Raw genomic sequence first — 16,190 nt, 5'->3', positions numbered from 1 at the left:
GTTGAAGGGGTTTGATAGAAGACAATGGGAGCCCTAAGAGGAGGGCATTACAGTAATCTAGTTTGGAGGTGAGGGTAGCTTGGATCACTGTGCGGAGGTCATGGGCGTAGAGCAGGGGTCTGAGTTTCTTTAGTACATTTAGCTTGAAGAAGCCAGTTTTGAGGATGGAGTTGATGTGAGGTTTCATACTTAGGTTGGGATCAAGAAGGACTCCGAGGTCTCTAACGGAGGGTTGAGCTGTGAGGAGGTTAAGTTTAGGGTCGATAGCGGAGATGGTTAATCATGGTGTAGGTGAAGGTAGGGATTGGTATGGATGAAATAGATCAGTTTGAGTCCGGGAATGCTTGTGTGAATATCCATGTCTTTAGTCTTTTTTTGAAGGTTGAGATGCATGTTTCCAGTCTGAGGTTTGAGGGGATGGAGTTCCATAACGGTGGAATGGCTGTCGAGAATGCCCGATCTCTTAGTGTGATGTGTCTGGTAGATTTGGGCGGTGGTACCTGTAGCGTTCCTTTGTATGCATCGGTTAGCGTTCCTTTGTATGCATCGGTTAGCGTTCCTTTGTATGCATCGGTTAGAGAGAGTTCCATTTACCATCACACATTGTCTTCTGTCCATCAACCAGTAGATGACATCGAGCTTATGAACTCTTCGTTAATTTTACATACTCTTGCCCAACCCTTTTTTTTTTTTTTAATTTGGAGATGGCAGCCCTCCATCCTTCCGCTCCGTGAAGGTGGAACACCAACCACTGGCCACTGGCATCCCACTCCGTGAATGCCTCTGTGGCTACTGCCGCTCCGTGCAGTGTTTTGCTGCCTCCTCTTTATACACTTCCTCTAGACCTGATGGATCCATAGTGTTTATCCCACACCCCCTTTGAAGTCCTTCACAGTTTTGGACTTCACCACTTCCTCCGGAAGGGCATTCCAGGCATCCACCACTCTCTCCATGAAGAAATATTTCCTGACATTGGTTCTTAGTCTTCCTCCCTGGAGCCTCAGCTCGTGACCTCTGGTTCTGCTGATTTTTTTCTGACGAAAAAGGTTTGTCGTTGTCTTTGGATTGTTAAAAGTTTTTCAAGTATCTGAAGGTCTGAATCATATCACCCCTGCTCCTCTTTTCCTCCAGGGTGTACATATTTAGATTCTTCAATCTCTCTTCGTATGACATCCGATGAAGACCCTCCACCTTTCTGGTCGCTCTTCTCTGTACCGCTTCCATCTTGTCTCTGTCTCTTTGTAGATACGGTCTCCAGAACTGAACACAGTACTCCAGGTGAGGCCTCACCAAGGACCTGTACAAGGGGATAATCACTTCCCTTTTCTTACTCGATATTCCTCTCTCTATGCAGCCCAGCATTCTTCTGGCTTTTGCTATCACCTTGTCGCATTGTTTCGCAGACTTCATATCATTAGACACTATAACCCCTAGGTCCCTCTCCTGCTCCGTGCACATCAGCCTTTCCCCCCCCCATCGAATACAGTTCATTCGGATTTCCACTCCCCATATGCATGACTTTGCACTTCTTGGTATTGAATCTCAGCTGCCATATCTTCGACCACTCTTCCAGTTTCCTTAAATCCCGTCTCATTCTCTCCACTCCTTCCGGCGTGTCCACTCTGTTGCAGATCTTAGTGTCGTCCGCAAAAAGACAAATCTTACCTTCTATCCCATCCGCAATGTCGCTCAAAAAGATATTGCGGTACACCACTTAAAACCGCTCTCTCTTCAGAGAGAGTTCCATTTACCATCACACATTGTCTTCTGTCCATCAACCAGTTTGCAATCCAGGTCACCACCTCGGCACTCACTCCTAAGCTTCTCGTTTTATTCACCAGTCTCCTGTGCGGAACCGTATCAAAGGCTTTGATGAAATCTAAGTAGATGACATCGAGCGCTCTTCCTTGATCCAATTCCTTGGTTACCCAGTCAAAAACGTCAATCAGATTTGTCTGACAGGATCTTCTCCTGGTGAATCCATGCTGCCTCTGGTCCAGCAATTCTCCGGACTGTAGATAGTTCACTATTCTCTCTTTCAACAGTGACTCCATTACTTTTCCCACCACCGAAGTGAGGCTAACCGGTCTGTAGTTACCAGCCTCCTCTGTTCCCACTCTTGTGAAGCAGGACCACCACCACTCTTCTCCAATCACTCGGCACCACTCCTGTTTCTAGGGATCTATTGAACAGGTCACACAGCGGACCCGCCAGCACATCTCTGAGCTCCATCAGTATCCTTGGATGAATCCCATCAGGTCCCATGGCTTTGTCCACTTTCAGATTCTTTAGCTCTTCCCATACATTTTCTACTGTAAAAGGGTTTTCTTCTATTCCACTTCCTTCCAGTTTCTTGTTGTGTAGAGATGGTCCTTCTCCAGGGTCTTCTTTAGTGAACACAGAACTGAAGTATTCGTTTAATATTTCTGCCATTTCTTTGTCACTCTCCACGCATTGATCATTTCTACCTTTCAATTTCAGTATACCACTTTGAACTTCTCTTTTCACTGATGTATCTGAAAAATGTTTTGTTACCATTCTTTATCTCCTTGGCAATCCTCTCTTCCGCTTGACTTTTTGCCGACTTTATTAATTTCTTCGTCTCCCTCAGTTGACTCAAATATTGTTCTTTGTGCTCATCCCTTTGGGATCTTTTATATTTCTTGAACGCTGTTCTTTAAGCCTTAATTTTGTCAGCCACCTCCTTTGAGAACCAGATAGGTTTCATTTTTCTTTTGCTTTTCTTTACATTTCTAACATATAGAGTAGTTGCCTTGGTAATTGCTCCTTTTAGATTGGTCCACATCTCTCATTCTCCCAGCCTTTTAGTTCTTCCTCTAGGTATTTCCCCATTTCTTCAAAGTCCGTGTTTTTGAACTGTAAAACTCGGGTCTTTGTGCTTCTTTTCCATATTTTTTTTTAGTGATATTAAACCATACCGTTTGTTGATCACTGGTGCTGAGGTGGGCGCCCACCTGGACATCAGAGACATTATCTTCATTAGTGAGCACTAAGTCAAGTATAGTTCCTTCTCTAGTGGATTCATTTACCATTTGTTTTACTAAGAATGCTTTTCCAAAACACCTAACTTGAAAAGCCCTAGATGACAGCTCAGTGTGCTATAGTGCAAACAATGAGAATCACCAACACAAAAAAAAAAAAGAGGAGAAGTGAAAACTGCACTTACCATATGCATTATACATCTTGGGGCCCAAATCTGGTCGAACAAAATAGCTTGGCAGCCTGGAGGCAAGGTTTAGTTTGCCATCCCTCCTGGTATATTCTGGCAAGGGTATATTATTCATCAAATCGTCAAATCTGTAACAATATCATTCAAGACATCATTTAGACAACAGTACAAATGCCAAATATTAATATAAAGGGCAAACTGAGCCCCTTGAGATGTACAGTTAAGCAGACATATGCACTAAAATTTCAATTTACGTTCCTGTACATGGTTCCAACTTGGGGAGTAAGGAAAGATGGAGAGGAGGATGAGACTGGATCCTTTCATGTTTTCATATGTCTCTTCCAAGCAAAGAGGACATGTTACCTTTGAACTTCATAACTAAATATATGAAACCCCGAACAAATCCCACTGCTTATGCACCCTGTATCCCAGGTTGCAGATATTGAGCTATACAGCACGAAAGTTCTCTTTGTTCTTGTAGTAGACTGTAAGCTCAGGAAATACTGCCAGCACTGAAGCTCACTGCTAGTAAGCGAAGCAGCATGTCACCAAGTATTTGGGGTGGGAGAAGAGTGAAGAAAGGAGCAGAAATGGAGGAAAGGGACTACCAGAAATGCATGAAGAAAGAGGGAGGAAACATACAAGGTGAAATTCATGAAAACATATGAAAGGAAATAACTGAAGACATGAGTGGGAGGGAAGGAAGTGAAAGGATGATGCTGGAAGGAGAGCACTCAAAAGATAAAACTGAAGAGAGAAAGGAAGAGAAACCTGAGAGACAAACAAGTCTAAAGAAGCTGTCATGAAAGAGGTGGTAGAATAAAGGAAGGGTAAAAATAAAAAAATTAATTAAAACATTAGAAAAAAGTGAAGAAAAGGTAACAGCAAAAGGTTGTAAAAAAAAAAAAGAAAAGAAAAATGTTTTAACAAAGGAAGTTGGTTACATGTATATTATAAAATTTATGCATAATGTGCCATCTTATTGCAAGAGACCAGAAAGTAAGATAGCCATTTAGATAGATAATTCACAAGCTATTCGTCTAAATGGCAAATGTGGCATATTCAGCCACTTATCCCACTAAACTATAGCTGGATAAGCACTTATCTGGTTATAATGTAGCCTGATAAAAAAAAGGGAAGCCTGAGGAGGGGTTGAGTTATCTGGCTAACCTATCTGAAGAGCAAGTTTGCTTCCCATAAACGGTGTTTTCTGTAGATAGCAGATGAATTAGCCATGCTGTCTGGGCGGCGGAACTCTAAGTATATTAAACACTTTCAGCCGGGTGCTCCCTCTTATATCCTCTCTGATTCACCTCAGGCTCCTCAGTCAGTATTAAAGCAAGTGCAGGTGTTGCTGGAACTGTTCGGGGAGGCGGGTGGGTCAGCATGGCTAATTCATCTGCTATCTACGGAAAACACTGTTTACGATAAGCAAACTTGCTCTTTTCATGTAGATAAGCAGCTGAATTAGCCATGCTGTCTGGGAGTCCCCAGCTGAGGTATTGAGCTGTCATTTAGTGTAATTTGTAATTAGCTCAATACATTCCATTTTAAATACATTCATGAGGATGAAATATCCTGCTGAGTTTGTCGGCCCTGGAGTTTTGAATTCCGGGCAGATACTTGCGATGAGGAGGGAATATTGGAATGTGAGCGTAAGCGTCTTGTAGATCCAGAGAACAAAGCCAATCTCCTGTTTGAAGAAGGGGAAGCATGGTGCCTAGAGAAACCATCCTGAACTATTCTTTCTTTAGAAATTTGTTGAGATTTCTGAGGTCTAGGATGGGACGTAGGCCTCCGGTTTTCTTTGGAATGAGGAAATAATGGGAGTAGAATCCTCTGCCCTGCTGAGTCCAGGGCACCGGTTCTACAGCTCTGGCTCTCAGAAGGGTGGATAATTCTGCTTGTAGATTAATTATGTGATTTTCATTTAGCGAAAGGTTTTGGAGGAGAGTCTCTTGGAGTTGAGAAAATTGAATTGGTAACCTCGTGATATTATTGAGAGTACCCAATGGTCTGTTATCTGTAACCAATGATTGTAGGAGGAGGAAACTCGACCTCCTACTGGCAAGTTCGGTTTGGGATTGTGGAGATGGCCTTGCTCTCTGGTGGTGGCCTCAAAAACTTGCAGCCAGTCCCGTCTGCGGTGGCGGTTGAGGCCTAGTGGGCTGAGATCTTTGTTGTGGATGAGAAGATCTACCCCTGGATGCCGGTGGATATCATTGTCTCTGCATTTAGAAAGGTTTTCTGGTTTCTTTCCTTGGTGGACTGTGAGACATTGATGAGGAAGAGGTTGCGGAACTGACAACAGTTGGCACAATGTCTCTGTGTGTTTTTAGTTGGGCCACTGCGTCCTGGACCTTCAACCCAAAGAGGTTGTCACTTACGCAGGGCAAATCCACCAGCTTCTCTTGTACCTCAGGCCTGAGGTCAGAGGCTTTTAGCCAGGCCCAGCGATGTGCACTGATTCCTGAAGCTGCCACCCTTGAAGAAGTTTCGAAGTTGTCGTAGGCAGCCCGGACTTCATGCTTTCCAGCTTCAAGTCCTTTATGTATAATGGCCTGAGCTGCATTCTGGTACTGTTGAGATAGGGAGTTAGAAAGTTCCTGCATCTGCTTCCATAGATTCCTTTGGTATTGCGTCATATAAAGTTGATAGGACGCAGACTGACCGCATTGAGAGTACAGGACCAACCCCCCCCCCCCCCCCCCCCCAATATGCAGCAGCCACAAAACGTCATGCATATGGCTGCCCCTTATGAATGGATCAACATCGGGAAATTATAAAGCCCCTGAAAAAAGGAAGAGAAAACTTCAGAGTGTATTCATCCCTGACAACTCTTGACCCACACATCTGAAGTAACATGGACCCACTTCCAGTAAAAGGCTGACAACTGCTCACTTAGCCTTTATAAAAGAGTGGCCATGTACACCTTCAGTGGAAGGTCCGAGAACTTCCAGAACGCCTTGAGACTATCCTGATCCCCCCTCCCCCCCCTTTTTGGTGTTCTGAAAGGACTGGCATCTAAAGCATCTAAAATGCTGGCCACACCAACCTCCCCAGCTTCGCATGCATGGAATCCCGAAAATAGCTTCAAGCTGGAGCTGGTCGCAACCTCCTCTTAGGCTTGTCTTAGAGTCATCTGGGGATTTTCGATTCCCCTCATGCTTTCACTAGTTTTTCTAAAACTCCTCCTATAAGATTTTCCTAGATGGAATATTTGGTCTACCTTGCCTTGGAAATTCACATGGCTGACCAGTTACATAGCCACAGCAAATGACGATCAGGCGCAGATAACACAAACAAGCTACAGCGTGCAGCATTATTTATTTTATTTACACATTTGTAAACTACAATATAGTAGAGTTGCTTACCTGTAACAGGTGTTCTCCCAGGACAGCAGGATGTAGTCCTCACATATATGGGTGACTTCACTGGACGGAGCCCAATCACGGAAAACTTTTCTGTCAAAGTTTCTACAACTTTTGACTGGCACACTGAGAATGCCCAGGATGCCATGATCCCTCAAGCCACAGGGGTCTCCCTTCAGTCTCGTTAGTAGCAATAGGTGCGAGTGAAAAATGTTTCTGACCCAACTCCGCGGGGTGGCCAGTGGGTTTCGTGAGGACTACATCCTGCTGTCCTGGGAGAACACCTGTTTCAGGTGAGCAACTCTTTCTCCCAGGACAAGCAGGATGGTAGTCCTCACATATGGGTGATTAGCAAGCTGCAGGCTGACTCATATTTAATTGGACCAACAGCACAGAATATGTGCAACAGGCACAACAACTGGTGTGCTGTATGGGAAAAATGAAGCAGCCTGAATTACAGCCGATGGATGTGGAAGGAGTTGGGATTAAACTGGAAATAAGTTCTTTAAGACAGATTGGCCAAAGGCTGAATCTTGTCGTATTCCTTGTCCAAGCAGTAATGTGCTGCAAATGTGTGAAGAGAACTCCATGTTGCAGCTTTACAGATGTCAGCAATTGGTACTGAACGATAGTGTGCTACTGAGGTTGCCATGGCTCTTACTGAGTGCACCTTCACTCGTCCCTGGAGAGGTAGGCCTGCTTTGTCATAGCAGAATTTAATACAGTCTGCTAGCCAATTGGAAAGAGTTTGTTTGCCCACTGCAACTCCCGGTTTGTTTTTATCAAAAGAAACAGAGTTGGGTGGATTTTCTATGGACTGCAGTGCGGTCTAGGTAAAATGCAAGTGCACGTTTACAATCTAAGGTGTGAAAAACCCTATTGCCTTGGTGAGAGTGAGGCCTTGGGAAAAACGTGGGCAAGACTATGGACTGATTCAAGTGGAAGTCAGTAACTATTTTGGGAAGAAAGTTTGGGTGAGTACGAAGGACCACTCGGTCACGTAGGAACCTGGTATAGGGTGAGTATGTGACAAGTGCCTGCAACTCACTAATCCTTCGAGCCGATGTAATGGCTACTAGGAAGAGAACTTTCCATGTAAGAAATTTAACATCGTAGGAATCTATAGGCTCAAACGGGAAGCGCATGAGCCTTGTAAGTATTACATTTAGGTCCCATTCAGTGACTGGTGGCCGTAAAGGGGGCTTAAGTTGTAAGAGATCCCTCATAAACCTATTCACAAGGGGTTGCGCTGTTTCTGGAGCATCCCCTACTCCCCTCTGTGATACGCTGAGATGGCCCTCAGGTGTACCCGCACTGAAGAGGTCTGGAGACCAGAGTCTGAAAGATGCCAGAGATAGTCTAGTAAAGATGCAGTGGGGCAGGAAAAGGGGTGGATACTTTTCTGCATGCACCATGCGGTAAATCTATTCCACTTAGACCGATAAGATTTATGTGTGGAAGGCTTACGTGAAGCTACAAGCACTTGAGAGACATCAGTTGAAAGGTTGAGCGGTTGGAGGATCAAGCTTTCAACATCCAAGCTGTGAAGGACAGGGTCTGAAGGTCTGGATGGCGTAACATGCCTTGGTACTGAGTTATGAGAGTGGGCACTGTGCCCAGGCGATTTGCTTCTCTGATAGAGAGATCAAGAAGTATGGGAAACCACACTTGTCGAGGCCAATATGGGGCTATGAGTATCATTGAGCCTTTATCCTATTGCAGCTTCACGAGAGTTTTGGCTATGAGCGGTATAGGAGGCCTGAGTTCCAGGGGCAAGCAAAGGCGTCCATGGCTAATGTGTATCGCTGCCTGTGCAGGGAGCAGAATCTGTCCACTTTGTAATTCAATTTGGACGCAAAGAGGTCTGTCGTTGGCTGTCCTCAGCGTTGTAAAATTCTGGACTTTACCACAGGATCCAGGGACCATTCATGGGAATGGAACTGACAGCTGAGGCGATCAGCGACTATGTTCTGATGCCTGCCAGATAAGTGGCCCAGAGAAACATGGAATGCGTTAGGGCCCAGTCCCAGATCTGCGTGGCTTCTTGGCAGAGGAGATAAGAGCCTGTGCCTCCCTGTTTGTTCAGGTACCACATTGCAACTGTGTTGTCTGTTTGTATGAGAACAGTCTTGTGTGAAAGGCAGTCCTTGAATGCATAGAGAGCATAACATATAGCTCGAAGCTCTAGGAAGTTGATCTGAAATGTTGCTTCGAGCTGTGTCCAAGTACCTTGAGAATTGTTCACATGAGCTCCCCAACCTAAGGTGGATGCATCTGTGGTTAAAATTACTTGCGGAACTGGTTGCTGGAAGGGTAGACCTGTTAGTAAATTGTTTGTGTTCGTCCACCAGAGAAGAGATAAATGTAACTGGTGGGTATATGAATTGGAGATGACCGTGGAAGCCATGTGTCCCAGCAACGTTAAGAATTGATGGGCTGAGGCTGTTTTCTTTGTGTGCAGAGAAACGGCTAGTCTAGAGAGTGTATCTGCGCGGTTGTTGGGAAGGAAGGCTTTTGAGACTGTGGTGTCCAAATCTGCTCCGATGAAAGTCAGGTGAGATGGAGTCAGGTGGGATTTTTGGTAGTTGATGAGAAATCTCGAATTTAGCACATGGATAGTGAGCTTGAGAGCGTCGAGAGCTCCTTGCTTGGATTGGCTCTTTATGAGCCAGTCGTCCAGGTAAGGAAAGATGTGTACGCTTTTCTTGCGTAGATGGGCCGCAGCAACTGCTAGGCACTTTGTAAACACATGGAGTGCTGAGGCAAGTCCGAAAGGCAGGACCCGGTATTGAAAGTGTTGATGTCCCACTAGGAAATGCAGGTATTTGCGGGTGAGGTGGGAAGATTGGAATGTGAGTATAAGCATCCTGAAGATCCAGAGAACAAAGCCAATCTCCTGTTTGTAAGAGGGGAAGCATGGTGCCCAGGGACACCATCCTGAATTTTTTTTTTTGTAGAAATTTGTTGAGATTGCGAAGGTCTAAGATGGGGCAGAGGCCTCTTGTTTTCTTTGGAATGAGAAAATAGCGAGAGTGGAACCCTCTGCCCTGCTGAGGTCGGGGGACAGGTTCCATGGCCCTGGCGCCCAGAAGGGTGGATAGTTCTGACTCTAGAAGAGTTGTGTAATCTTTGTGTATCCACAGTGGGTTGGGTGGTGAATCCTGGGGTACTGTGAGAACGTTTAGATGGTATCCCTGGGATATGATAGAAATAATCCATTGGTCTGAGTTGATGTTGAACCAATTGGTTATAAAGTGATGAACCCGACCTACTAGCAAATCTGATTTTGGATATATGGAGGGGCTGCTGTTCTCTGGAAAGATTTCAAAATCCAGAAGCTTGGCCTGTTTGTGGAGAAGGCTGAGGTCTGGATGCTTTAGGCTGTCAAGGATGTCCTCTCTGAGATGGTCTAGTGGTGCGCCCTCAAGATGCAGGTGGGTAATACCTGCGTGGGCAATAAAAAGGCTTCTTAGGGTCCCTTCTGGTTGATCTTCTGGCAGAAGGGACCTCAGAAGTGACCGTTGATAACTGGCGCAGGGTCTCATTGTGGTCAACTGAGCTACTGCGTCTTGGATTTTATCACCCAATAGATTCTCACCAGTGCAAGGTAAATCAGCCACTCTATCTAGGACCTCAGGTCTGAGGCTTTTAACCAGGCCCATCTCCTGGCACTGATTCCTGTTGCTGACATAAGAGAAGCTGTCTCGAAGGAATCATAAGCAGCACGAACTTCGTGTTTATGGGCTTCCAGGCCTTTATATAAAATGGCATTGAAACTGGCTTGCTGCTGTTGAGGAAGAGAGTCAGCTACTTCCTGAACCTGTTTCCAAAGGTTTCTCTGGTACTGAGTCATGTAGAGTTGATATGCAGCGATTCTTGACACCAGGATAGAGCCCAGAAACATTTTTCGGCCTAAAATGTCCATGAATCTTTGATCTTTGCCAGGAGGTGTTGATGAATGTGGACAAAGTCTCCTTGATTTCTATTGTGCTGATTCCACAACCACTGACTGATGTGGCAGTTGTGGTTTCTGGAATCCAGGTATGTGTTGAACAAGATAAGTTGCATCTGTTCTTCTATTTACTGGAGGAACAGTGCAGGGAAGTTCCCAGAGTCAATGTTGTAGATCTACTAGTATTTCGTTAAGACTTCCTATGGAGCATCAACAAATTGGAGTACTTCAATGTTTTGTGTCTTGAATCTTCTTCTCTAATGAGATCGAAGGGAATCGTTTCTGACATCTCCCTAACGAAATTTGCAAAGGAGAGATCTTCTGGGGGATATTTCCTCCTTTCCTCTGGAGGAGAGGGTTCTGACAAAATATCCTCCTTGGATGAATCAGTGTCTATGTGTTCCCATGTATCAGAGAAGGTTTCTGGTCAAGATATTGGACGAGGGAAGAAAGCTGGCATTGTAGGATGTTCTGGCACCAATGGATCCTTCAATGGCCTCGATGGATGTTGTGGCGGCATTGATGGAAGCATCGGTGGTACAGAGGGCATCGATAGAAACCGCGGGCATCTCGGTCCTGAGAGCCCTGATGGACCAGGCATCGGTGAAAGTGGATTGGAATTGGTGTCCTCGTCTGAAGACCCGGGAATGGGAATCGGGTCTTTCGGAGGCTGCACAGGTTGCTTCGGTATCAGTGGACCAGGTTGCATTGGCAGGGCACCGATCAATTTATCCAGCCGGGTAAGCAATGGTGCAAATATCAATGGCTCCGATGGTGGTGCCAGTATTGGGGCCGGTACCGGTGGCTGAAGTGCATGGAGAGCATCAAGCACTGCCTGGCAGATAAAGCCGTCCAGTTCCTCCCTGAAAGCTGGTGTTGATATCGCAGCTACAGAGGGTGGCAGGCTAGGCGTAACTGGCTCCTCCACAGGTCCCTGTGGGGGCTCAGTACCCGGCACAGATATCAGTGGGGATCGCCTTGGATGTTCCGATGTAGAGGGTGTGAACAGCTCCTCTACCCGTGTCCTCTTCGGAAGCAGTTCGACAGCCATCGAAGCCAATGCGGTGAGGGCGTGGACTCCCGTAGGTGCCGCTGTTGTTTTCCCTCGGTGCTCGGCTCAGTCTTTCCCCAGCACCGAGGTAGATGTTGTCGATGACTTAGATGGAGTCTATGGTGGACGGTCACCGCTACCTTGATGTTCCTGGCGGGGTTTTATGATCAATTTTTCGATGCCCCTGCCGGTGACGACTGGGTGGACGTCGATGGAACCAGTTGTATTTTAAACAGGGTTTCCATCTTGTCAAGGCGTGCCTGCCTACCCTTCGGAGTCATCTGGGCACATTTTGGACAAGTCAAGATGTCGTGTGCTGAACTGAAGCACAGCACACAAACATCGTGTGGGTCGTAATCAACATGGTTTGGAGGCACTCAGGACATTTTCTGAAGCCTGTTGCCATAATGGCAAAGGCTGAGGCCCAAAATCCATAGACGGCCTGCAGACACAGAGAAAATGGTGGGAGCGGTACAGACTGGGAATAGTGATTTTACTCACCGAACGAAGGAAAATATATCCCGATGGGGGACCCTATGAGGGAATATTTTTCTGAAGAAAATTTTAAGATTTTTCCGTGAGGAAAATTGTGTGAGAAGTCTCACATAGCTCCTAACCGCGAGGCAAACTGCAGCGCGGAAAAAAAAAATAGACTGAAGGGAGACCCCTGTGGCTCGAGGGATCATGGCATGCTCAGTGTGCCAGTTCTAGAAACTTTGACAGAAAAGTTTTCCGTGATAGGGCTCCGTCCAGTGACGTCGCCCATATATGTGAGGACTACCATCCTGCTTGTCCTGAGAGAACCAAGGTTCTATTGTAGTAAACAGGTTAAAACACTCATGTTAAAAACAGTCATAACACAAAATACAATAATCAAAGAATTTAGTCATATCTATAATTCATTTGTCACTTCAATATTGCCTGCCATAGGATCCAGAAGTCTCGCTTAGCTAACAGTGAAGATACTCATGACAAGCTGGCTGATGCTTCTTGTTTGGGAGATACCCGGCGCTTGGTCAGTGAGATTACAAAGAGGCTGTTTAATTCTAGCCAGCTATGGTGTTTTGTGAAATCTGTCTTTTTAATGATGGTTTTTCTCTTCTTCCTGCATTTTTCTCTTTTGACTGCAGATTATCCCACAATCTGTAAGCGAAGATAATTTCTCTTCAGTGTGAGTTCTCGTCTTCATAAGAACTTAAGATATGCTATACTGGGTCAGACCAAGGGTCCATCATGCCCAGTATTCTGTTTCCAACAGTAGCCTATCAAAGTCACAAGTACCTGGCATTAAATAGATGGCTGACAAGTACCAAAACATTAAATAAATCCCATGCTACTAATGCCGGCCACAAGCAGTGGTTATTCCTCATTGATTAATAGCAGTCTATGGACTTCTCCTCCAGGAACTTATCCAAACCTTTTTTTAAACCCAACTGCACTAACTGCCTTAACCACATAGTCTGGCAATGAATTACAGAGCTTAATTGTGCATTGTAGTTCTCCCTTCTGACTGAAGATTCTTCTTTTTTTTTTTCAATTATATATTTATTGATTTTCAAAATGAAAATACAAGTAATTATAATACTCATATCACATTCACTTATAATCTAACTTAACATTATATATCAATATATGTTTTCACTTCAACAATATGTAATCAATGGAAACATTTCTAGTCATCAGCTTACATTAATCCAGAGGCTTTTAGAAACCAAGGGGAGCAATATATCTAACAAAATACTTCTAAAGAAAATTGCATTGTACATTCCTGCAAAATCCTATTTTTATTCACTGGGTATGGGGGATACTTCGGATGATCTTCTTTGTTCTACAAATACTTTTAAATCGTCTGGCATGAAAAAAAATATAAGTATCTTGTTGTTTTTGAATTATACATTTACAGGGATAACGCAGTTTAAACGAATATCCCATAGTAATAACTTCTTGGCGGAACTTTAAAAAGCTCCTTCTCCTTAACTGTGTGGTTACTGATAAATCAGGAAATATTTTTACCAAGGATTCGTAGAAAGAAATGGGATATTTACTAAAATATTGTTTCATTACCTTATTCAAATCTAGTAGATTCATAAAAGACACCAATAGAACTCCCCTATCAATTATCTGATTATTTGTACTTTCTAAAAAATTTGTGAGATTCCCTTGAAAGGGCATCTCTTCTGTATTCAAACTGGGGCTTTTCTTTGGTAGGAAATAATAACTGATGGCAGGCAATTCACTATCAGTAATTCCTAATACATCTTTAAGAAACCTTAATAAAGTTTCCATGGGAACTTCACCTGCAATTCGAGGAAAGTCAAGTAATCGAAGGTTTAATTGTTTAATATTATTTTCAAACACTTCTATTCGCTTAGAAAGAAAATCCCTATCTTTCACTACAGCTGCCTGAAATTCTATGTTCTTTTTCCCCATTTCTTCTAAATTTCTAATTCTAACTTCTGAGTTGTCTAGTACACCTTGGATCTTCGTTATTTCCTGAGTATTAATCCCTGCTATGGAATCCATTTTTTTCTCCAGCCCTTTTATATTAGATGTCATCATTGCCATCATATCCCACAATAACTCCAGTGCAACCACTGTGGGGCGTGTCAAATTCACTGGAGTTCGACCACTAGCTGTAGCTTGTTCTTCTTTATCTAACTCAGTTTCCTGAGTTATCCTTGTCCTCAAATCTTTTATCGGGCTCCCATCAGTTCTCTCTCCTCAGATTGATGTTTGTGATTCAGGGACATGCAGCTGAGTTGGTGTACTTCCCACAGTTCCTTCAACTTCCCTCCACTCTGGTGGTAAACCTAGATTGGGACTCAGCGAAGCCTCCTCCAAGGATTCGGACCATCCTCCCATTTGGCCCGGATCAGCAGTGTCCTTGGCTGCTGGTTTAATTGCAGGAAAAGTCATGAAACGAACAATTTCCTGTTGTATAGATGACGGGGGACGGGGACGCTCAACAATAGCAACTTTCAATTAAACCAAGAAGCTAATCGTCTCACCAGTACAATGCCGTCTATTGTCACCTCTGTGGCAGCCAAATACCCGGAAGAAATAAGGAAGAAAATCTTCTCTTGTCCTCACGAAGCCACGCGCGGCTTTGGCGGCGCGTCGGCGGCAGTGGCGCGCCTAGGAACGCCGATCTTATGGGCGTCCTAACTCGGCTCCTCCCACCGTCACGGCAAGCGGCAGGTTCAAGCAGGTAATGGGTGGCTCACCAGCTGTTCTTCCGACCTGGCTTTAGCTGCCGACTGAAGATTCTTCGACCTTTACACGTAAACGGTCTCTCGTCAGTGTGGGTTCTTTTTCCTGTAATCCTCCCCTTCTGATTGAAGGTTCTCACTCTGTACACGTACATTTTCTCATTTCAGGGTAAAACATCTGATGTATTTTCCAGTTACAGGATCCCTGAGGAACTTCCCCCATAGATCACAGATTTGTTCTCTTGCTGATTTCTCAGCTCTTTACCTGTGTGTGTGATATTACTGGCATTTTACTCACACATAGTATAATTCTTGGCCGATGCAATTTCTTCCCCAGTAAGTAATCAAGATGGCAAAAAGTCAAGCTCAGTGTGGCTCAGTGTGCTGCAGCAGTCAAAAAAGCAAATAGAATGTTAAGAATTATTAGGAAGGGAATGGTTAATAGAACCAAAAATGTCATAATGCCTCTGTATCGCTCCATGGTGAGACCGCACCTTGAATACTGTGTACAATTCTGGTCGCCGCATTTCAAAAAAGATATAGTTGCGATGGAGAAGATACAGAGAAGGGCAACCAAAATGATAAAGGGGATGGAACAGCTCCCCTATGAGGAAAGGCTGAAGAGGTTAGGGCTGTTCAGCTTGGAGAAGAGACGGCTGAGGGGGATAAGATAGAGGTCTTTAAGATCATGAGAGGTCTTGAACGAGTAGATGTGACTGTTATTTACACTTTCGAATAACAGGACTAGGGGGCATTCCATGAAGTTAGCAAGTAGTACATTTAAGACTAATCAGAGAAAATTCTTATTCACTCAACGCGCAATAAAGCTCTGGAATTTGTTGCCAGAGGATGTGGTTAGTGCAGTTAGTGTAGCTGGGTTCAAAAAAGGTTTGGATAAGTTCTTGGAGAAGTCCATTAATGGCTATTAATCAATTTTACTTAGGGAATAGCCACTGCTATTAATTGCATCAATAGCATGGGATCTTCTTAGTGTTTGGGTAATTGCCAGGTTCTTGTGGCCTGGTTTTGGCCTCTGTTGGAAACAGGATGCTGGGCTTCATGGACCCTTGGGTCTAACCTAGCATGGCAATTTCTTATATTCTTATGTTCTAAAGGATTGCCAAAGAGGTAAAGCGAGGTGACAAAACATTTTTCAGATACATCAGAGAAAGGAGAAAAGTTCAAAGTAGTCTAGTGAAATTGAAAGGTGAAAAGAATCAATGTGTGGAGAGAGATGAAGAAATGGCAGAAATATTAAATGAATACTTCAGTTCGGTGTTCACTAAAGAGGACCCTGGAGAAGGACCGTCGCTAGTTAACAAGAAACTGGAGGGGAGTGGAGTAGATGTAATTCCGTTTACAGAGGAGAATGTATGGGAAGAGCTAGGAAAACTAAAAGTGGACAAAGCCATGGGGT

General features: G+C 44.4%; 1 protein-coding gene across 4 annotated transcripts in view; it reads right to left on the bottom strand.

The window, feature by feature from the left end:
• KDM3A (lysine demethylase 3A) overlaps nucleotides 1–16,190 on the bottom strand; it is a 546,931-nt gene that overhangs the window by 103,779 nt on the left and 426,962 nt on the right. For all 4 annotated transcript variants that reach the window (XM_029592841.1, XM_029592851.1, XM_029592832.1 and 1 more), the window contains one exon: nucleotides 3,188–3,318. In XM_029592841.1, coding sequence (XP_029448701.1) covers nucleotides 3,188–3,318 — 131 coding nt within the window. The remainder of the gene's footprint in view (nucleotides 1–3,187; nucleotides 3,319–16,190) is intronic.

The sequence above is a fragment of the Rhinatrema bivittatum genome, chromosome 1 (assembly GCF_901001135.1).
Source record: "Rhinatrema bivittatum chromosome 1, aRhiBiv1.1, whole genome shotgun sequence".
Classification (NCBI taxonomy): domain Eukaryota; kingdom Metazoa; phylum Chordata; class Amphibia; order Gymnophiona; family Rhinatrematidae; genus Rhinatrema; species Rhinatrema bivittatum.
The sequence above is the reverse complement of the archived record's forward strand: the minus strand, read 5'-3'. Positions and strand labels throughout refer to the sequence as shown.